Source organism: Chamaea fasciata, unplaced genomic scaffold (genome assembly GCF_029207755.1).
Source record: "Chamaea fasciata isolate MVZ Bird 193981 ecotype frontalis unplaced genomic scaffold, bChaFas1.0.hap1 SCAF_3, whole genome shotgun sequence".
NCBI lineage: Eukaryota > Metazoa > Chordata > Aves > Passeriformes > Sylviidae > Chamaea > Chamaea fasciata.
Genome location: NW_027094088.1, coordinates 29,689,934 through 29,713,105, shown reverse-complemented (window position 1 = coordinate 29,713,105; position 23,172 = coordinate 29,689,934). Strand labels below are relative to the sequence as shown.

The 23,172-nt window shown below is 40.5% G+C and overlaps 1 protein-coding gene across 1 annotated transcript in view; it reads right to left on the bottom strand.

Annotated features, from left to right (window-relative positions):
• The window catches only part of PLB1 (phospholipase B1), a 78,839-nt gene that overhangs the window by 32,788 nt on the left and 22,879 nt on the right, over positions 1 to 23,172 (bottom strand). Inside the window, exons 17-35 of the mRNA XM_066180406.1 lie at positions 21,869 to 21,935; positions 20,993 to 21,051; positions 19,795 to 19,868; positions 18,291 to 18,334; positions 16,731 to 16,839; positions 15,849 to 15,900; positions 13,845 to 13,925; positions 12,273 to 12,338; positions 11,491 to 11,591; positions 8,679 to 8,760; positions 7,947 to 8,051; positions 7,202 to 7,297; positions 6,676 to 6,747; positions 5,990 to 6,049; positions 5,537 to 5,597; positions 4,772 to 4,830; positions 2,884 to 2,951; positions 1,875 to 1,918; positions 558 to 666 (exon numbers count right to left, since the gene is read on the bottom strand). Coding sequence (XP_066036503.1) covers positions 558 to 666; positions 1,875 to 1,918; positions 2,884 to 2,951; positions 4,772 to 4,830; positions 5,537 to 5,597; positions 5,990 to 6,049; positions 6,676 to 6,747; positions 7,202 to 7,297; positions 7,947 to 8,051; positions 8,679 to 8,760; positions 11,491 to 11,591; positions 12,273 to 12,338; positions 13,845 to 13,925; positions 15,849 to 15,900; positions 16,731 to 16,839; positions 18,291 to 18,334; positions 19,795 to 19,868; positions 20,993 to 21,051; positions 21,869 to 21,935 — 1,409 coding nt within the window. The remainder of the gene's footprint in view (positions 1 to 557; positions 667 to 1,874; positions 1,919 to 2,883; positions 2,952 to 4,771; positions 4,831 to 5,536; positions 5,598 to 5,989; positions 6,050 to 6,675; positions 6,748 to 7,201; positions 7,298 to 7,946; positions 8,052 to 8,678; positions 8,761 to 11,490; positions 11,592 to 12,272; positions 12,339 to 13,844; positions 13,926 to 15,848; positions 15,901 to 16,730; positions 16,840 to 18,290; positions 18,335 to 19,794; positions 19,869 to 20,992; positions 21,052 to 21,868; positions 21,936 to 23,172) is intronic.

The window sequence follows — 23,172 nt, the reverse complement described above, 5'->3', positions numbered from 1 at the left end:
AGACATTACAATCCCTATTATGTTGGCAGAACCAGGTCCAACTGCACCAGGTCTGCAATGCACCAAACTCCATGTATGACCACTAGTAATTCTCTTTTCTTAAGATTCCTGATTGTTTTCTTCCCCCATCTCTCTCCTGTCCTCTACTGCTTGCTTATCCAGAAACCCAAGCCCAGAATTACATAAGATTTCATCCTGTTTTGCTCCTAGTTTCTCTTTATCAATTAATGTTCAATTTCTAAAAACATTCTCATTCTCAGAGATTTATTGACCGATAAAGAGACAAATGAATAGATGTTGAACAGGAAGATTAGAAACCTCCAAACTGTTTCTGCCAGTTTCTTGTTTGTGGATTTCATAATGAGGACTGTTAGTTTCATTTGAAAGTTCAGTGATGAAATAAACCCATACGCTTAACATGTTTTGAGCCAATTTCTACTCTAACTCAACTGGTTCTGCTTGCTCTTCAGAGCAAGTTGTGACAGCACAAGAGACAGTTGAAAGGCAATTAGATGAAGCATCCATCACCTACAAATGTAAAACAAAAAGCTACGTACTCAGCCTGTGCTCCAGGAACTGCCTGGTTAAGGAATGCATTGGAATCATTCTCACTCCCAGTACCAGTTGAGTAGCCCACAATCGTAACATTGAACTCTCGAAAGATGTCTGAAAAACAAAGGTGGCAAATGAAGGCAAAAAGACTCCAGCTGCTCCCCGCCTACAGAGACTAGAACACACCAGCACTGCCACAGTTCAGCTCGCTGACAGCACAGCTGCTGCCGGTCAATTAGATGGATTCACCCAGCAGTGGGGAGAGGGGTCACCAGCTGCAGTGACTCAACCAGCAGTGTGCTTGCAGTGCCCTGCGCTGGCACCAGCAGATAACATGAGCAGAATTGAGGACTACTGTGTGCAGTTCTCTCTCATGCTGTGGTGGTTAAAACCTAAAATAAAATTCTCAGTCATATGATGCTGACTTTGTGAAGCGAGTGTGATGGGTCCTTCAGCCCAGCCAGAGCTGGTTTTCAGCTAAAGCATTCTGGGTCTGCTGCTGTGCAAAGTCTCATGCTACTGACAAATGTAAAGAACAAAGCCTCAGATGCATGGTTCTGATGAAGTTCCACTATGTTCTCCATAGTAGTTTCCAAAAGGAAGTTGACAGAGTAAGTCACAGCCAAGAGTGAACATGGCCACATTGTAAAGTATAAAATCTACTTCAATCTCAAAGACTCAATTTAATGACATTTTAATGAGGGCTTTATCAAATGTAATAGGACTCTGTGAATCAATTAATTGCTTATTCTAATTATTACATTCTGCTTTAAATAATGGTCAACACACAAAAGAACAGTTTATTGGCCCTCTTCAAATGGGAAGTTTATAATTACAGCTGATCCAAACTGAAACTCAAGTGGCTCTACATTAACAGCAGACTGAACTATGTAAAGTTGCAGGTTTCAATCAAGAGAAAGTTAAAATTATTCCCTTCAGGTTACATGTATGAGTAGGCAGCTTTATTTACCAAAGAGGCCTACTCTATGCAAATATTTCTTTTGGAAAAATTGTTATGGAATATTTATTAAAAGCAAATGTTAAGTACATCATGAGCATGGACATAGCAAGGTTATTTAGAAATTCAAATAATACTCACCAAAAAGTTGAAAAGGGGAAGGGAAAAGAAAGTAAGGGAATTTCTATCTGTTCTCAGCATTTATATTTTTTAATCGTAGGATACTTTTTCTTTTAAAGGTAGTGCTTGTTAATTACACTAAAGCAGCTTTGAGATACTTAAAAGCTCTCTATAAATCTACAAGAAATTAGTTCACTGCATCTCCTCAACCTTGCCATTTATATCTAGCAAAGCATTTACTTACTAGGTAGAGTTGTCATGTTCTCCAACGACTCGTCCCCTCCAATACTAAAATGAGAAAGAAAAATCCCAATTACTCATCTCTTACCTGGACACAGACAATAAACAAAGTGAAAACCTGCCACACACCATGGGGAAAAGCAAAGGGTTATTAATTTGGTAACTATCATTCTATCAGAATCCATGGAGAGGACAGAAGTGGAAGTGCTATTGGGGAGAACAGGTGAAGTTTCAGTGGTAAAGATTTAATGCTCTTTCAGATGTACAGGGGTATAGTCAATCATTTATCAAGGGGCAGAAAAATGCCTGACATAGTTTCATACTCAAACTCCAGACTCAAATGATCAAGCCTTAAATACTGCAGATTAGAAGGTGAACTTTGAGGCCCATTCCAGCCTCATGAAGCCCCTCCAAGGCAACAGCAAACCCAGACAGCTCTTGAGTGACAAGAGAACTTCAGCAGCAGCTCCTCACTCCTCCTGCTTTCTGCACAGGGATGTATTTCTCCAGCTTTTGTGTTGACAGGACATACTGAAGCCACACTCCAGCTCACACAAAGGTATTAGTACAGCACAGACCTGCTTCAGTCAATATCATAGAACTACATCACAACCGCAAAACAATTTAGTCTTTTATGACTGTGTGTTGCTATTTGTGGCAAAAGTCCTCTGGCCAAACAAAGTATTTTCCATGACACTACAAAAAGTTCAGAAATAGAAAACTTTGAGAAGTCCTAAAACCAAGCAGTCTGGACTTGTTTTGTAGATTTCCAACCTGACATCCCAACATAAAAATACAAACAGTTGCAGGCAGCCAAAAATGAAAGCATGAGACCAAAAATCTTGCTTAAAATCCACTGCTAAAAATGCTTTCTGTCAAACTACCCTTACGACAAATGCTGGATCTTGATATATCTTCAAGAAATGCTAGCCTGAGAAGTAACCTTTTTTTCAACTTTCTGACAGGTGAAGGCCCCAAACCACATCTCTTCATCACCTTGGCTGAAGGCTTACCTCCAAGACAGTCCCCGGTATTGAGTGGCCACATCCTGAAGGGTGTCTGAGGCAATTCCTGAACCAGCCTGGACATTATTTTTCATTAACCAGAGGAAATTAAAGCACAATTACTAATGCAATAGAAACTTGTAATACAAATACATAAACAAATACAGTTTACTCATTTAAATAGAATTTCATCGTTGTTTTATTTACTTTTTGAGTGGATGTCTTCCAAAGCTTTAAAAGGCATCTGGCTTTTCCCAAACCTTTCTCCTGAAGAACACAACAATACCTTTCCTAATTATTTACAAGCATCATATTGTATATAAGATACACAAAATGTGTGATGGAGATGTGGAACAAAGACATGGGTCTAGATGAGCTAGATAACTCTTTTATGGTTGCATTACTCAACAGTGATGAAAACATCTCAGTCACACACAAAAAACTTTCTGGTTAATGATATAAAACACTACACAAACTTAGCAGAGAAAATAAGCATGTATCAGAAAGACGCACCATAATTCATATATACCAGTTTGAAAACCATTGTGCTAAATTGAAAGACTTACAGCAGAACTGGGGCAAGGAGGAAGCACTCCCTACATCTACCCTGAATAAACAGGCAAGCTAGCAACTACACCCCTCCTAAAACACCTCCAGAATTCAGAAGCAGAGTTCCTGACAGCTGTGATTGTATAGTTTCATTCTAGATCTAGGTGTGGGTTAGTACTTCAGTACAGTACAAGACCAGGCAGCCTATTTGCTGCTACCTTAGATTAAACCACAATACTACATTTTCTTCTATGTATAAACTTCATTGAAATAACACAGGATTGGTGTTGAGAATAACTATGCTCAGGCCAAGTGCAGCTCTGAGACAGCAATACACAACTGCATGTTCTCTGAAAGCAGGTTTTATTCCCAGTTCCTACAGACTATACTTGGAAGCAGAAACACCTGCAGGGCCCTAGATATTCCAATACAGAAACCACAACTATATACAGAATATCTTTCATTTGCTAATACTGCAGGTTTACAACAAAATGCTTCTATTTGTTTCAGTAGCCTCCTGTGTGTAGGAGTTTTAGCAACATGTCTGCCAGAGAGTTGTAAAGGGCTCATGGTATGTCCACACAATGTGTTGATTGTTAAGGCTCAGATTCAGAGAAACCTATGTTCCAATTACATCTTTCTGTCCAGTGTTTCCTTTGACCTGGCTGTAGAATTTCAATCTTTGACCAGAATGAAAACCTAAGGCAGAAAGGCATAACTGGAATACAGGATGTCTAGATTTTGAAATAAATTCCTTCTTGGCTACCAAAGATAATCAGCAGCAGCAAGAACTGTATCGTGACCAAGAAATCTGTTAAAACAGGCACAATAAAATTACTGAATATCTTCTGAAATGCATTGAGTCAGAGGGCTCTCACCCCATACTTTTTTATCTCATTAATGCTAAAATGATTTAAATGCTATTATCCAACACCACTTAGTTGCATTCTGTTCTTGAAAGAACCAAGGCTGAAGAACAGGCTCATCAGTCCATTCCTATTCAGACAAAAACTGTGAACAGCACAGTAACAAAAGCCTTGTGCTATGTCCCATTCACTTCAACAGCATCTGATCTCTTTTGCCTCCAATTCAGCAAACTTCCTCAGCACCTCTTTAAAGGATTTGCCTGTGTTTTTGCCTGAGTTCAAAAGCATGCGAATACGTGGTGGGGGGGGGGAACAGAGTGCTGGAAGACTGACACCTTCTTTCTTAATCTAGCTGCTAGATCTATTATCATCCATGAATGAACAGATCTTTGCTTCTGGGTACAATAGCTATTTCCCCTCCACTGGAGCGAGCACATGTTTGTAGTTTTACCAAGAGAACAGTAAAAACACCATCTTCTTACCGTCAAAGAATCCCCAAGGGCTGCTAAAATTTTCACATCAGCTGGCTTTAGGGAATGCACTGCAAAGGAAAGAGATACAGTTGAACCTGGTTAGGAAATAGCTTTTTTTTTTCTCTACTGTGTATGTGAAATACGTCATTGTGCATTATGATGCCCTGTCACATTGCTTTTGCAATACCCAAGTGATAAATCAGAAGTTCTTTCCAGCTCATCTCCTGTGATTGTAGCACCAACATATGCATCTTATTCAGTATTTCAATGGTTAACATCGCTACTGAAAAGACAGAAGAGCAAGGAGCAAATAACAATAAGTGGCAAACAATATCCTGCACCAAAGTGAAGGTAAAACAATGCAGAATTACACAAAGCAGGAACAGCGCATTAAAGAAAAGACAATAAGAAGTTATTTGAAAAACTGAATACTGCTAAATTCCAGACTAACATGAATGAAGCTGTTTTTCCAGTTTCGTTCCATGACATTATGTGGAATAGCTTATAAGCTAGGTCAGCACTCAAATTTGAATTTTATCACAAGTTATTTCAAAGTTCTCCACTGGCAGTGAGTTCAGTGAAGCTACTTAGTCAGAATGCTACCTTGCGTGACAGTGTGGCATTGTATCTGTAAAGCATCTGCTGAAAAACATGACACCCTTTCTGAGCAATGTTTTTCACAGTCCAGCAACCATTTCAGCAGAAAAATTAACATTCATCTTGAAGGACAGCTGAAGGCAATTCAACCTCTTAACATAAAACAGGCAAAACTACCTGAAGTTGCAGGATGGGAGGATGGAGACCTGTCCTCACATAGCAGCTGGCTCCCATAATTCTAAAGAGAAAAAGAAAGCTGAACAGCATTTGGCTAGCAAATACAGTCAGTAGTAACTAGGATCTTCTCAGCAGAGGCCAGGTGGATAAACTGGAGCCTCTTTAGTATGCAATTAACTAGACAGGTCTTGGTTGCTCAATTCAATAGTCATGTTCAGTACTGCTCAGGAGAGTGCAGCATCCTGTACTGATAACAGTGCTGTTTGAGCACGTGTTCTTACAGGTGTTTTCTGATGCATTTTGTCTAACTCAGGGAGTACTTCCCTGCTCGGTGCCATGTACTCAGCCTCCCAGATCCCTCATTTCTCCTGTGCTGCAGAACATTAGTCATTTGGTTACCATATAGGAACAGATGCAGCAGAGTAACAGCGGGATGGTGATGTTGACACTTACTGGAATTTGGTTAGGGTATGTGTAATTACTGTTCTTATACGTCCTCAGGAATGGCTCAGCCTACAAAAGAAGGCAATCTGATTCAATGCAAAGCATCAGAGGAATACATGGAGACTTCCATTCCCCAAACTTCAGTTCTCAGATATCTGTAGATGATTACCAGCTTGAAGCAAATAAAACCCAGGGATTAAAAATAAATAAAAAGGCCTTTTTAAAATCTGTGTAACAACAGTGTAGATCTGGGTTGTATTTTTATAACAGAAGTTAGAGAATACCCTCAGGACCCTGCTGCGTGTGGCTCACAAGAAGCTTGTGGCCCCACTGCAAGGTATTCCCAGTGAATCCTGCAAAGCTATACTGACTGATACCACCACTGCTCTGTTTCCCCCCACTGAAGCTCTGCCATTCAATGTGGACACTTGATGATCTTTGTTAGGTAGGCCAAACACCCTTCCCTTGTGTTTGGCCAGCTGTGGTGTGTGACTGCGAGGAAGTTTACTCCTGCTTGCCCTCCATCATCTCCTGGGTGAGAGCTCGAGTTGCTCTTGGTGGCAGTGGCACAAACTGTGTGAGGAGGAGCAGACCACCCTCACAGAGACAGAGCTCCAGGCACTGGGTAAAGGCCCACACAGTCCCCCAGCCACTCCCAGCATCTCCACATAAACACAGACACCCTAGTAACTCACCTCAGATGGACAGTTGAGGACAATCTCATCTTCCATGGGCTGATTATCTGTCTTCTCCCCTACAGGCTCCAGCTGGGGGAAAAAGGGATGCCCAGAGGAAAAGCAGATGAGTACCAGAGAGCGATAGGTGATGCTGTGCTGCAACCACCAGTCAGTGGAGACCACCTCTGCAGGGCAGCAAGACAACTGCAGGGCACTGCACCAATGCTGGTAGCTGCCCCCATGCACTGTTGCTTCATGTGCTGAAGATGCCAATTCCCATACACCTGCAATGTGGCCTGCTGATCAATGTGCCTGGCAAGTGTCATCTTCCAGAGGGACACAACCTTAACACACCCTCAGATTTACTGGTTTGATATGACTGGTTGAACAATTCAGGTGACCTTCCTTCATATGATCACTCTAATCCTTTGTAAACACAATTCAGAAGAGATATGGCTACCTACCAGAACTCTGGGGGGGTTATGCTGCCAAGGGCAGGATGAAGCGAGCAAGGAGAGACCAACTCAACCTTTAAAAATCTTACCATGCTGTTCCACAAAGCACGTGCAAGCTGGGAATGAGCCTTTTTGCTGAAGTGGAAGCAATCTGGGGCGAAGTATGAATCATCTGGCCACCCCTCCTAGAAAACAAGATAGGCGTTGTCACAGAGGCAGCAAATATGCAACAAGCTGTGCACTCTGTCTTCTCTCTTCCAGTGAGATAGTCCCACTGACTTCTAAACAAAGTATCTGCAAAGGCCTCTGAGGCAAACAGAATTAAACCAGGGCAGGGAAAGTTAGCAACTCAGAACTAAGAAGCCTTTTAAAACTCCTTAATATACTATTCCCAAAGTAATAATGAATACAGACCACCATGACTCTGAATGGTGAATACCTGGGCACAGATATCAATTGTGTTCTTTATTTCCCTTGTAATTTACACATGACAGTGGTTTGAAACATATGGGGTTTCATACCAAAGGCCATTTACCAAACTACTGTAAATGATGTATAGGGAATGTAGAGCAAGTGCTTCCTGATGAAGACTTTGAACTAAAATATTTACTTCATGGCTGTCCAACTGCAGACCCCCAAATCAAGGCCTGTATTCCTGGTGCCCATTGTCTCATATTCCATAAACATTTTATGCAATTTTGGATGGTAATTGAACGCAGTAATTAATTACTATGTCAGGAAACGTCTAGCTACATTTACAGCTAAAACAATTTTGACAAGTCAGAGGCATTGTACCAGGATTTAATGTAGGTGTGGTTTTCTTGTTAGTTTTACCTGTGTTTTTGGCATTTCCATATTAGTCATAAATGGCTGCATAACCACCGTGAAATCATCCTTCGTGTCATACCTTCCACTCTCCACTAACTGACGGGTTCTCTCCTAAAGAGTCAAAGAAAAGTTGTCATTGTTCCTTCTGTGTTCAGCTCATTAGGCTGTTCCATCCATTTACACATCACCCAGGGATTGCCCCTGCCTCCTGCAGAAGCTCAGACATGACCATAGTTTTCAGCTTGTGCCAGGCAGCCAATGCAGTTGCCTTTTGAGACACTCATCCTGGGCTTCTTTGCAGAGAGGCAGCCTATGCATGGCTGCCTGACTGACAAGGACTGGCAGCCTGCTCAGGGATTAGGTTTTCTGTCAAAAAAATGTCCTTCCAGAACCACCAAAATGTTTTTGGTTTGGCTGACTTGATGTGCCTGAAAACTTGTTCCTGAGTTACCACGTTGTTTGACTTAACTTGATTTTCAATAACATAACTGAACAAAAAGCTGCTGGCACTCTGACATACTCTACTTTCTACAGCTCTGTAACAATTATTCTTCTCATCTGTTTTGTTGGTTTAGTGAAACAGAATTGTAAAGATCCTGATCCTACTTTTTTTTAATCACTACAAATATGTCATTAGAATGACTGGAAACTGTCCCCCCCTTTCAAATTAGCCCACCTGTGGTCCCTTGATCAACAGAAGGATGACATTAAACTTCTAACAAATGCAGTGTGCCTTACCTGATACCTCCTGTTAAAGTAGATCAACTTCTTTAACTCATTGGAATTGTCCTTAGGATTTATGACACAAGGGCACAGCATCCTGTGGAATAAGAGCATGGCACTGAGATTTGCTTTTCCTCCCTTCCTTCCCAGCTGACAAACTGCAGGATTAAAAGCACTGAGAGGGATTTCTTTGAAAGGCCATTGAATGAGAGCACTACCTCTCAACCCTGAGTTTCTTCATACCCCCAATTCTTGAGCAGAAACACATTTATTAGGGATAAATTAATGAACAGAAAGTGAGGAAAAGCTTCCACGCAAGCAAAAACCCACACTGTGTGCCCATGGCAAGGTTTCAGCAGCAGGAGTGATCTGTGAGGAGGGGCCAGGGCTGCCTGTTCTGGGCATAGCTCCAGCAAACCAACCACAGGGTATGGTTGAGCCTCTCAGCCAAGCTGGTGGTGTCTCAGTGAAAACCTACCTAAGAAAGGGCAGAAGACACCAGAGAAGGAGAGGAGAGAACAGCAGGAGCAAGGAAGAGGTGCTCCATGGCAGAACAGGCACTCCTGGAAGGGACCACAGCCTGTGGATGCACATGACCATAGGACTCATGCTGGAGCACAGGACAAGAGTGAACAGGAAGGAATGGCAGAGATACCAGATCCAGACCCCAAGCCATGCCTCACTGAAGGGACTGAGAATACCCTGGGGCAGTAACAAGGGTGGGGGGAAAGATACTTGGAGAAAAGTTGAACCTGAGAAGGAGGGAGGACAGCTGCTTTAACTTTTCAACTTCTTTCTTTGTTCATTTCCCAATACCTGAAACAGTAATTAAATGTTCATGCTCATGGACAACAGATACAATTAAGTTCCCCAAATCAGGTCTGTTTTGCCTGCAATGATACTTGGTACACGGCTTTCTGGTCTTTCTTTTGACCCATGAATTTTCTTGCACACAATCCTTGTTCTCTCCCCATGTTGCTGGGATGGGGTGAATGAGCTGCTGTGTGGAGTACTTGGCTGGCACTTGGGGCCAACCCATCACAAAAAACTGTTCACAACTACACTTGTGCAACATGGTTTGTTTCAGCAGAACTGTGCAAGCATCCTTCAAGATGGAATTGCCACAAATTCACTCTAATCAGCTAAGAGAGTCAGAGGTTATCGTATGTTTCACAGCAAGGCTGGTAGAGCACCAGAACAATCACCAGGACTGATGTGGAATTCTCCATCCTTAGAGAACCATTATAATCTGAGACATTTTAAGATTCCGTGAACTCATGTTGGCCACCTTCATCCCTCCCCTGAGGTTTTGATCTTTCTAGCATAAGGATATTTTTGGGATGTTCCATCTTCCTGGGCATGCCCCATCATTACTTGAGAAATCCAAATTAGAAAAAGGACTCCTTTCAAAAATCCTGACTGTGTGACCACAGTAAAGCAACCCTGAGAGAGCTCTTAGAAAAATACCTCCTATAGAGGTGCAGCTGATACATGTAAAATATACACAGACCCCTGCCATGTCCAAACTTGTCTTAATGGAGACCAACTGAAAAAAGCTTTTACTTCCACATTACATCTATATGAAAACAATACAAATCTAAGCTGTGTTTTCAGAAGTTTCAGAAACATATGTTAGGCAACATTAGTAGACACATCTTCTCTCTAGGTTGTTTGCTACTCTCAGAAAACAAAAGAGAAGACTTTCAAGATCAAAATCCTCCTTCAGGTTCTTCTTCTACTCAGTAGAACAGCATTTATTATCCCATAATAGGGTCTGTATATTGCCCTGTAAACTTGGCTTGCTGCCAGACAGGCAAAAGTTAAATTCAGTAAGGCACCTGAAATGATGGGGAAAGATTACAGCTATTGTGAGATAATCTAATCTTAAAGGCTTCGCTAACTGTCCTTGTCCAATGATTAGGGCCTTGATTACTCTAGCCAGTAACCTTTGTTTAAAATAAATAAACAAATAAATAAATAAAATTTAAAAAATAACTTCAACTGGCTATTGGGAGCCCCACCTCCTTGAGTTTCAAAACCAATTTTCCACTCACAGCCACGAGGGAGCCCTTAAATCATAGCAAGAGGGTTACATCTCTGTCCCTCCTGTAAAAGCAGTGGCTGTCTACATTCACAGGACAAAGTTATTCTCCCTGTCTGTCCAGAAAAGCAGAGACTTAGTTTTCTGAAAACAAGCAAGTCCTGCCAGAAGCAACTCCAGGGGACAATGCTGGACCCTATCTGAGTTACCAAAAGCCCACTGAGGGTGCAGACCTGCCACCTTAGTAGTGGACTAACACTGAACTGGAAAGGATTGTTGAGCCATAAAGCAACAGGCGGCACAATTAAGCATCCAAAACATCTACTTGAGACACTAATTAGAGATAAAACTCATAATCAGCAATGAGATTACAGAGACTGAAAATTGTGGAAGCAAGAGGAAGAGTTTTAAGTGCAGAAAAGTAAATCTGTAAATACAACCAGAAAGCCTTGTGTCTTAATGTCTTCTCTATTTTCACCAAAGAGTGCACAGCTGAGCTTTCTCTGCTCTGGCTTGAACTCACCTGCAGGGTAAGTGCGGAGTCAAAAGTGGCACCTTCATAAGAAGCAATAACAGCAGGGCTCAGATACAGAGCCAGCAACAGAGAGACAGCTTATTCTAAATGCTGTGTTGAAATCAAAATGTAGGTACATGCACATGCACAGGGAAAGATGTTTGGTAGTCTGAAATACTAGATCCTTTTCCCTTTAAGAAAAAACTTCCCAAGAAAACGTTGCAGCCTTCTGTGAACAACAATGAGAGCTGTAACATAAATCATCTGCAAACCTCATAAGCAGTTTTGGGCAGCTATTGTTTTTCAATGCATGCAGCTCCCGGAGTCTTGCTATGGAAAGCATCGTCACCAGGTTCACATATGCCCGTGGAACCTGCCAAGAGAACAAAAAAAACCATAGCAAACACCTGGAGCACACAGTGATGGTTTTGTCCCCACACAGCCACAGCAGACCTTGGTAGCAGCCTGCTGATTTAAGCATTGTGTATTATTTATAACAGAGGTGTTCAAAGTACTTTCTCAATAATTAATTCCCCACACAAGCAATACTAAATTACTGCTCCTGCCTGCACTGCCTAGTTCTATGCTAAATGTTGATAGCGGGTCACTTAAAAATAATGGCTTCAAAAAGGTCCAAACAAGTTGTTATCACTCTCAGCAAGACCCAGACACTTGCTATCTCTTGAAGTATTCTCATCATTCTTTATGTGGAATATCAGAATCTCTCTCTTAATGACCACAAAAATTTGCAGTTTAAAGAACAAGCAAAGCATTTTCTAGTCAATTAATAATTTGTTCCCCTTTGTTATAATATTTTTTTATATTATTTGTCCACAGCACATGAGTTGGAACTAAGAATATCTGTATTCCTTTGGTAAAAAACTTCTCCAGCCCTTTTTGCCTTTCACAAGGATTTTCCTGTGAGCAAACACCTCTGCATACAGTAGTACTCTGCAGATGAAAGCAAGGAAATAAATTCTTAATTAATAATCAGTGACTGCTTTGCAAACAGAACAAAACCCCTGCTCCCACATACCTGAAAAGTTTGATTTACCTCTTTGTGAAGTAAGTCCAAAGCTGTTTGTATATTGTAGGTGTAGTTTTCAGGAGAATGGTGTACCTGTTAAAGCAAGTGGGTTGGATTTTATTATTAGTTTACTCAGGCAGGGACAAGAATCACTAGCTGGAGTCTCTCACAGTAGCGTTTATGTTTCTAACTCTTGGGTCAAAAGCAACAGAGTCATAGGCAAAATGGTCCTGTCTCTGCTTTTCCTCCTCCCCATCACAGCTATCTCACCAGCAAGAAAAGATCTAGCAGCAACTGGATACCAGTGAGGGGGAAAATTCACAGGGTATTATCAGATATCACAACATCTTCAATTCCCAGGCTTTCTTGGGCTGGTCTTAAAAGCACAGCTAACAACTCATTAACAGGGGCCATATATGGGAGAGAACAGTTTGTGTACAGGTACATTTATTTGTGGTGTATCGAATATTAGAACATGTCTCCCATACACTCCTTGCCTGCCACAAATAATAAATGGCAAAACCTAAGTGTTTAGCTGGGAATGAAATTACTTCATATACTTGTCTTTCAGTACCAAAATTTCCTTGTTCCATTTTAATGGTTTAAACACTCTAATTTTATTGTCTCAAGTAATCCAACATTTATTTTTTCATTTGTGGGACTACAACAGTCACATAAACTTTCTTACGAGAAATGTCTGTCTGATTTTCAGCCTTTTTTCTCTCTCATTTAATTTCAAGCAGAAGTTCATTGAGAGCCCCACTTGCCTACTCTATAAAAGCAGACAGCTCAGATCCCTTTTTCATTTCATAGGTCACAGCTCACCAAGAGTGCTGTGGCTGGCACTATTTGTACTTGTGCCACATGAAGATCATTGGGATCCTTGGATGCACACACACTCTCCCCTTGCCACCCACCCCAGTCATGTGAACAGGCACTTTGTGTTTGGGTTGACAGCAGAAGGTAGGAATGGGTAATTTGCTCCTTCCTTGTTTTGTAACCATCTTACTGTGCTGCTTTGCTGTCCTTCCTGATCCAAGATTAATCATGAAGGGTGACGAGGATGTGCTCAACTGCCTGTGAGTAGGAAACCCTCGTCACCAAGAGAGGAGTCTGCCACAGCCTATCACCTCCTCTACCAAAGGCTAGATGCTGTATGTATGCTGTATATATATAATATATACTACATTACATATAATTGAATTAGTGTAAGCCGGGCTTAGAACTTTTCCCATAGCACTAAAAATATTAAGAAAGAACCAAGTAAGACTTAGGAGTGTGACAAGGCAAAGAGGAGTAAAAACACTTGGCATTTTATCTACAGGAGGTAAAGTGACTATGCAACAAAAAATTATCCTAGTTAGCAGCAAAACAAAGTAACAATAATTCTGTGATTTACAGGTGTTCTAAAGGTGTCACTAACATTATCAAAACATTATGCTGAGCAACCTGAAGGTCTCAGTACCATTACATTCCACAGCTGCACAATTAAGACCTGGGATATTTTGGTCTCACCCACCAAGCTCCTCCCTCTTACTCCCTGAAATTCATAAAGACTCTGTGGCTTGACTGGCCCTGTTCATGCTGCAGGAAACTTACTGGATTCTCGCAGAATTTGCAGAGGTCATTTCCTCCTATGAAAAGTGTTATGAGCTTCCAGTCATTCTGGAAATCTATTCTCTACACAGAAGGAGATGGAACAGAAGTTTATAATTAAAAAAAAGAAAAGGGGGGAGATGCCAGCAACATACTAAATACAAATTTCCCGTTTCTCAGAGTACATGGCTATCATTCCCTAGGCATCCATAACAAGCTTGTAGTCATGACTGAAGATGTAGAAACTACTATGATCTAAACCAGACTTACAATGTCAATGGCATAATGGAAAACTATATGCTTCAGAAAACTATTGCTCAAATCCTATCTGTATGCTTCTCTTAGTAATATCTTGTGCATACAGAGTGACTCTTCCCGCAGTCCTAGAAATATATCTTAATAGCAAAAATTATGGTATGTATTTTACTGTGTGATAAATAATGCTGCCATCCTGCTGGTAAACCTTGGGGGACAATAATTTCAGACTTGCTATGAGACAAACTGCAAAGAACAGTGGGGCAATACTAACTCTAACAATAATGATAAAATATTACAGTTTTTTTGGTTTCTGCAAGGATTTTGCAAAGGGAGAGCTAAATCAAGGTAATTATGCCACAGTAAATAAACACCTTCTTAGCTTTGAGGAAAGCTTCAGATATGCTTAGTAGCATGTTGAGGAGGTTATGCTCAATATTCTAATGCTTTAATTTCAGTGCAAAACACCAATAGGAAAAGCACCAATAGCGCACCAGCCTCCAGTGGCTTAAAAACATCTTTCTTCAAAGGCAGGAGGCAACATATCCCCACTAGTAAACACGCTGTTTAATAGTCTGGTGTCAAAATGTTAAAAAAATAAAAAAGAGGGAGAAACTTCCTCCTGCACTGAACAAGTGTTTTAAAAAGTGGGGGTAAAAATATCTCTTAAATCAAAGATATATGACCTCTACTGTGAGCATGCTTTCTAGTCAGAACAAACATCACTAGTTATATAAAAAACATTTATTATCTAAATAAACGATATTTCCATTAATTTCTGTTAACATTCTCAGACCAATAAATTTGGCAGAGTAGTGCTCAGAAGCTTTAAATGAAAACCATCCAACCCTTCATTGTTAGTTGCTGTTCCTTTTAATCTCATTTCAGGTGCATCCATCAGATGGAAATCTTGTTTACAAGAAAGTGAATCAAGAAGGAAAGTACTGCAAATATTTGAGCCAATATGTACACACCAGAGTATTTACACTAAACATGGACACAGATAGCCTGAAGACTTTTGGCTGCTTTCCAGCTGCACAATTGGAAAGCCAAACTATTAAAATGTAACTTAGGTCACTGATTGCATAGCACATTTGACAAATTACAAATAGCAAGCATTCAAAGCAGGAGCTGAGGTGAGAAATATGCAAGCAATCCTCAACCTAATGTGTATTTTACAGACCATTAATCAAATAATTCCTAACAATAAATGTGTAAGTCAAAAATCAGCTGTTGACCAGATGAAAGAAGGGACTAATTTGTTTCTGTAGAAAACAAATCTCTTCCTCACTTCACATGTTCACCCCACACGATTTGCTACTTGAAAAGCTTGCCCTCAACATGCTAGCATGCATCATTTTTGCTCGAAAAACCACCTGCTTACAAGATAATTAATAGCACCACAGCAAAATCCTCACAGAGAAAAGGTTCTGTTATCTTACAGGGTGACACAGGTTGGAAGCAGAAGCAACAGCACTGCATTTACAGCCACTTGCAGAAAAAATGATGAAAAGGCTACAATTACATGGGTTTAATAGTAACTATCACATGCTGGTACAAATTCATTTAAGACTAAGCTACAGATCATTTTGTGCTGACTCACACTCTGCACTGGGAAGTATTATGCTGTACCCTGCTGTACCTACAGCTTTAAAGTTTGGCATTCACTGTTGAGTTCTGCTCTTGGTCTGTTAGAAACTAATGAAGCCATGCCACTTCCTTCTAAAGATATTCATGACATGTTGAACTCACGGTATCATTCTTCATGCGGTCTACCAGCTTCCTAACCTGTCCAGGAACATCCCTAAAAATAAAATCATAAAATAAATTAATAAAAATTTAAAGAAAGAATCCTGCATAAATAATAAGGCAAAGAGGAAAGCTGACAAATGGACATCAAAACCCCAAAAACCACAGAGAAAGTCCAATTTTCATTGAATGGAATATAAGATATAGCCAACAAAGGCTGTTTTGAGACAGTGATGGAAAAAGGAAATAATTAGCATCCAAAAGGCATTGGGCTACTTTGCAAATGCTGCATAGTTACTCTTTTACAAACTATATAGAAAATGCACTTTTCCCACCATAAGACAGATGCTATCAATGGACATAGTTCTGAAGTGCATGTGCTTGTACCAATGTTATTATATGGCCTCAAGGCACTGAAGTAGGTCTTATAAGAACTGTTATCAGTGGGCAAAAATAGGATATGAATTGCACTGAAGACAGTGCATAGTGATCTCTAGTTAATTCCCAGCACTGACTGACCAGGAATTAAACAATCCACAATTTTCTCAGTCTCTACACAAACTCTTGGTCCTGATGACAAGAGGATTTGTCTGACTCACAATAGAATAGCTTTCTGAATAGTGTTTGTAAAATACCGTGGCTTTCTTGGCTGAAAATGTCAGAGAGAGTACCACTTTTGTTGCTAATTTATTTAACATAGATTAGAAACACTGCAAAGGCCTCATCACATTTCTTGGCCTTCATGCTATAGTCAGGATAAAGAAATCTTTGCCTATTAGACTTAGCGTGCTTATACCAAAGTCCAGGGTTTGGGCCTTTTTAGTCACAAGGAATTTTATAGAAAAAAAATCAAATTTCTATTAAAATTAGAAGTTTTCCTCTTACTCTGCAACAGCCCCAGCCACGGCTTGGTTCAATGCAGCATTGTTTGAATTCTGTGTTCCAGTGCCAACGGAATACCCTACCAAGGATGGGTTGAACTCACGAAGAATATCTGCAGAAAGAGACAGCACCCTGAAATATTGCTTCCTGCAGCAGGTAACAAACAAGGCAATATAGGTTATACTTTAGTAAAAGACTATTAAAAAGCTTTAGGAGATAGCTATATTAAAAAAAAAATCATCAACCTTTAAGTATAATAAACATGGAGAGTCATCACCATACAACTATTTCCCTGCCTTCAAGATTTCTGAATTTCATGAATTCAGATATCTCATGGCCTAACACAACCACCTTGGCTAGCAATGCTGTTATAAATGATTGAAAGCCAATCCAAAATCAAAGAATTTATTTAGCAATTTTCAAGATCAATTTTAAAATGCCACAAGAAAATTGGACAACATCGATCAAATGCTGGGTGGACAGTGGAACAGCAATAAGGGTGCTGTCCAATCTTGCCCACAAATACTGGGTCTCGGTGTGCTGGTTTTTATACAGTTTTTCTGTCCGGAGGCAATGCCCATTGAAGGTCCGAATATTCATGTATTCTTTTATCTCCAAATGAGGTTTGAAAGGGTTTCTTGGTGGTATGAAAAGACCCAAGAATCCTCCCAGATCCTCCCTTTGGGCCACTGGTTCAATCATCTTCCCGGATCCTCCACCAAGACTGATATCAGATCTTGAGTAGCTGTGAAGTGGGGTCCACCCTTGATGAATGGGCCATCTCCAGTCCAGCCTTATCGTTTCTGTTGCAAATTTTGTGGCTTTCACAGCTGCACAATGGACCTTAGAATTTTGGAGACGCCCTCGAGTTGCTTCTGAGAGTCCAGATTTTTGTGACAATTTATAAATTTACCACGTACAATATTTTATATGCAAATTTATACACTACATCTATTACAATGCCATTTTGCCTGACAAGTGAGTCTGGGTAACCATACACTCAGGCAGGAGAACCTCGTGCCATCATGCTCTAACTGCCGACAGGTTGGAATCAAATCCTTTAGCCTGATGGCCCCAGATGTATTAACCCCAAAGACCTCAGATACCCTTCCAGATCTTAGGTTACAAGTTACAAGTCTTATAAACACCTCAGATCTAAAATGTCCTGACCTTTAAAAAGAATGTAAAATCTGATCTTGTAATGTGATTCTGCCCCTGCCTAAAACAACTTTCCCATACAGTCAAAATAGTTTCTTTAGCCTATGAGCTAAGAGCTTTGATTCATCTAGCCCAAACACATTTTAGACAGAACTATAACCAACAGGAGAATTCTGAGACAACCAAAACCTAGGAATTACAAAATGCATAGCTAAGTCATGCACAGCATATTACAGCCTGGTTGTTATGCAACTTTCACTCAGCAGTGGACATTAAACACAAAGGGATTGCTTGTGTCATGCTGCACATTTCAGTCCTTTTCTCCTGTCTCCTTTTATAATAGCAAGTATTCAAATAATAAACAGCACCACATATTTATCAAATTTACAGAAAAAAATCACTTACTTGGTAATGTTGTGACTGTGCTTATGTTTTCATTTCCTCCAACACTGTTAAAAAAAAAAAAGAACAGGAAAAAAGTGTGGTAAGGTACGATGGACTCTGCAAGGCAATGAATAAGGTAGGAGAGTGCTCCCTTTTGGGTTACTGCCCATGTACAGAGCACGCTGGGGCTGTGCTGAGCCCACCCACGCTCTGTCTGTCCCTAGAGGGTCACCACACCCCAGACAGTCCCAGCTCCAGCAGAACAATCGTATTAGAAGCCCTGTACAGTAGCTGTCCTTTCAGCTCTTTCATGTGTTTTAGCATATGTTCAAACCCAGCTGAAAGAAATGAGATTTTTTCAAGGCTGCCACCTTTGGTACACCTGTACTTATTAAAATATTTATAGCTTCCATTTTTAGTTGAAAAAAACTAACGAAAACAAAAAGTTCTAAAAGTATATATTTCAGAGAGATAAGCAAAAATCAATACCTTTGCCTTCCCCCCATTCACATTTCACTCAATTGGAAGAATACTACTAGACTGGTGAAATTCACCATTATGTCTGTATGCTCTTTATTCTCCTTCATGCTGAAGAAAATATTTATACACTTGTTGCAAAAAAAAAGTCAATAAATTACTATCAAAGATCAAAATATAACATGTTTGATTTAGAACACCTCTGTAGTGTCCCTTCAATCTGGAATAGACTTTGAAGTGCACTAATACCATCCCTGAAGTGCCTGAGGCCAAGCTAGGTGGTGCTCTGAGCACCCTGGACTAGTGAAAAGTGTCCCTGCCCATGGCATCGGGGTTGGAACCGGAGATGCCTTCCAACCCAGGTCATTTTATGATTCTGTGAACATGCTTAAGCTTCTTCTAAAGTTGCAATTACTTAGGTTGATAAAATATGATGAACAGAAGATCAGCCTGACAAGTTTGGTGTTAAATTAACAGTTGCAGATTAACATGTGAACATGATCACCTTTCTCCAGAGTCTTTTTGATGTGTCTAACAACATGCTGCATATGTTAAAGTCTGTATTGACTCATAATTGATGAACTGTTCTCCATGATGTAAGCAACACTGGGAAAGGATCAAGGAAAGAGATACTGCATATGAAACAACAGCAGAAAAGGTTTTTTGTAGCCCACCAATTTTAAATGAGACAAAAGGGTGATGTGGGCCACACTGGGCAAGTGCAGACAGAATACAGAAAGAGCAAGTGATGCAATGGTGATGGAGTTTAGAAGACCCCATTCCAGGGTCTCCTACCACCGTGAGATTGAAAAAAAACTTCTTAACCAGGACCATATTTTTCCGTGTACCCAGGTCTATTCCAGCCATGCAACATTGTACTCTAGATAGTCACTAGTCTGAATATTTTCTTTATCATGAGTAATAGCACAGCCATGTGCCATCATGCAAAATGTGATACAAATCCAGCTTCCACAAGCCTTCATTTCCTACAAAAACATCTGAAGAAAATGGATTCTCTCCCACTGCAGGGAAAACTCTTGGGACTCACCTCCAAGACAGACCTCGGTACTGAGTCAGGACATCCAGAACATCATGGGGTCTGGATCCTGCCCCATTAGCTGCCTGGAAGAAGAAGAGTTCACCTTCAGAAAATAAGCATTGTTACAGTAACTAGTTCTCTGACTGATCCTAGTGAGAATTATTAAAAACCATATTAATGAAGCAAGCTACGTCATCTTCCCAAAATAGAACAGATCCCTGTTCTCAAGAGGATCAAAGGCTGCAAGTATTTTATCTCCATTCCAGTGAATTACCCTCTTCTATCCACTTTGTGATTAGATCAAGTGGGGAAAAATTACTTGAGAATATTCAAAATACTCATATAATTCTAAATTTACCTAAGGAATAAATAAGATAGCAGTGATTCTGAATGAATAATTTATGGTAACGTTCCTCACATTAAAAAGCTGTAGTGATGTTATGTCTTTCCCAGTTTCTCCAAGGAAAAAGACTACAAGAATTTAATGTGATAATTAGCACAGAACATGTAGGAAACATGAATTATGATATGAGCAGTAAAGCTGTCACCACTGACTGGAGAATCAACAGCTAGTCTAGGGGTAATGAGCTTACCAGGGTAACAGTACTAGGATTTTTTTTATTATTATTTTAACACTAGAAATAGTGTTAAAATAAATTAAAAAAAAAACTCTTAAGGCAAGTTACACTTGACACACCTGATGTTCTGTTGCAATTTCAATCCTCTATTTAGTTAGCATGAATTACTATGGCTTTATAGGCTTTGGTATTATCATATACATATTTATTATGTTATATAGATACACAGATGTACACAATCAGCTGCAGAACTTTTTCTTTCTCTTCATGCTGCTTACTAATAGCTTTCAGGGCCAATATCTTGGGAGCTGCCAGAAATCAGTAAAGAAATGCAATTGCTGCAAGTCCACTCTAGCAGAATAGTCTTGCTGCTGCACAATCTAATCTTACATCTCTTCCTTGTGGGGCACTCTTGTGGACTTTAAATGGGAACTGTGCACTCAGATTAGACTCATGATCTGATTACCAATCAGCCAAGGTGGAGTATGGAAAAAATAATGTGAAAAATGTGTCTGGCTCAATAGGACATAACTGTACGTATTCCATTTCCCAGGTTAAAAAATCAGAAATTTCATTGCAAGTTTTACATTGCTAGCTTTATCAATGGCTATCCAGTGATTTTAACTTACTGTGAGTGAATCTCCCAGGGCAGCAATCACCTGAATGTCCGCCGGTTTCAAATTATGAACTGAAAAAAAATAAAGGTAGTGTAAGGGAAAGGAAGGGGAGGAAGGGGAGGAAGGGGAGGAAGGGGAGGAAGGGGAGGAAGGGGAGGAAGGGGAGGAAGGGGAGGAAGGGGAGGAAGGGGAGGAAGGGGAGGAAGGGGAGGAAGGGGAGGAAGACTACAAATTGTGATGGTTAATAGAACTTTTCCTCAGAATAAGCATAATAAAGCATTGTAGAGACAGTATTTTTAATATTCATGACAGCATCAGTTCAGAATGACACAGACTGATAGGCACTGAATCAGAAATGATTCTTGGTACCACAGTTGGGCAGTAGCTACAGTGTCAAAGGAGGCAGCAAGATTCCAGTCTTACATTTTTTCTTCCTGAAATTTCTTTTAAGTGGTGAAAACTACTGAAAAGCAGGCACAGCTCTGGTGCCAGCACAGAGTAGATATTTGGAACCATCACAGATTCTGAGGAAAGACAAAACTTACCTAAGGAACTCCATGTGGGTTTTCGCACCTCAGACTGCATTAACAAGGGCCTCCTACAGTTTTTTCACCCTGGAAATGAAGGACCTGACTGGCTCCTATCTTTTCCACTGTCACTTCTTCGTTGTACATGGAAGATGCAGCTGCATAAACTTTCATCACCCTTGAGGTAATGAACTTGCATCTTGCTATACAACCACTCACATTGTCCCAAAAAGACACTTAAAACCCACTGTCAACAAAGTGCACTCCTCGAAAGGAAAGAGTACCTCTCCCAAGTGAACCCAGTTCTGTTCTCCTGTCACCAAACAAAGTAGCTCTATGATAATAAGGCACAGTACTGTACCTGAAACTGGAATCGTATCAGAGGGAACCCGGTCAGGACAGGGAATATTTGTTCCATAACTCCTCTCCTGCGAAGACAGACAGGGCAAGACTTCACATCAGTCTCACTATACTCTGGTCATGATAAACCATTTATGTGTCAGACCATTAGATTAATGAAATCCCACTGTGTATACAGTCACCCAGCTCAGCCTGGCCTCAGTCCGTGCCTTTTGAAGGCAGACACAAACGCAGCCTGCTCAGAAGTCGTGCAGCCTTACGAGTGCAGCACAGCTTTTGCCCACCAGTGGGGCCAGCTGTTTTAGACTCTGAGCCATGTTGTACTCAGCTATGCAGCATTTGGTGTGCCCATACCCTGAATATCTTTTGCAAGAAACTGTTTGAACATCCTTGAAATATCCTAGGACAAAACCATACCTCTCTCAGCAGGCCATGAGCCTGCCTTCTCTGTATGCAGTCCTGTATGTGCAGCCAGGGATTTGCCCTCCTGGCTCTGTTGGGTTGCAGCCTACTGACAGAAATACCTCCAAAGTCTACACTGTTAGTGAAGGGATGACCATCAGTATACCAGAGCAAACCATCACACAAGACTCAAAGATGTGCTTTGGCTCCAAATCTCTCTGCAGAATTCCTTAGGGTAGGCTAACTTGCCTAAGGAAAAGATACTTGCATGTCTTGTCCCATTGTTCTGGATTGGGTTTTCATTTTTAATTAAAAAACCCAGCAAAACAACCACAAACATAACACAGTACTGCTCCTTACATCCTTAACACCTCCGACACTACAGCTATTTCCAAAAACTAGAGTGGTAGGTACCATTACCCCATGGCAAGGTCTGTACACCTAAGTAACCAACAAAAGAGATGGCACTTTATTAAAATGTGAACACAAATGCATATTACAACTCCAGTGATGAACAGGCCGTTTTGTCTAGATGTGTTCTAGGCATTGTGTTCTGACAATTAACACTATCAACTCACTCTGCTCCTCTTTGGAACACCAAGTTCTGCTCACAATCAGAGTATTCGGACTTAAAAAACACAATCATGGGTCTTTTTCTCCTCATATCTAATCTGAAATGATCCCCCCCAACCAAAAAAAAAAAATTCATTTTTTTCAGTTTCACTGTGGCATAAACAAGACAAAATCAGACCCACACAGTAGCTGGATCTGATCCAGTTTCTTCCATGGTAGGACTATACAGTCTCATTTTCACTATCTTCTTGTTCCAGGGAAAATAACACAATTTTTGTGTTATAGTGTCAGAACACGATTTTTATCCAGAAGTTTAACACAGGCTCTTAC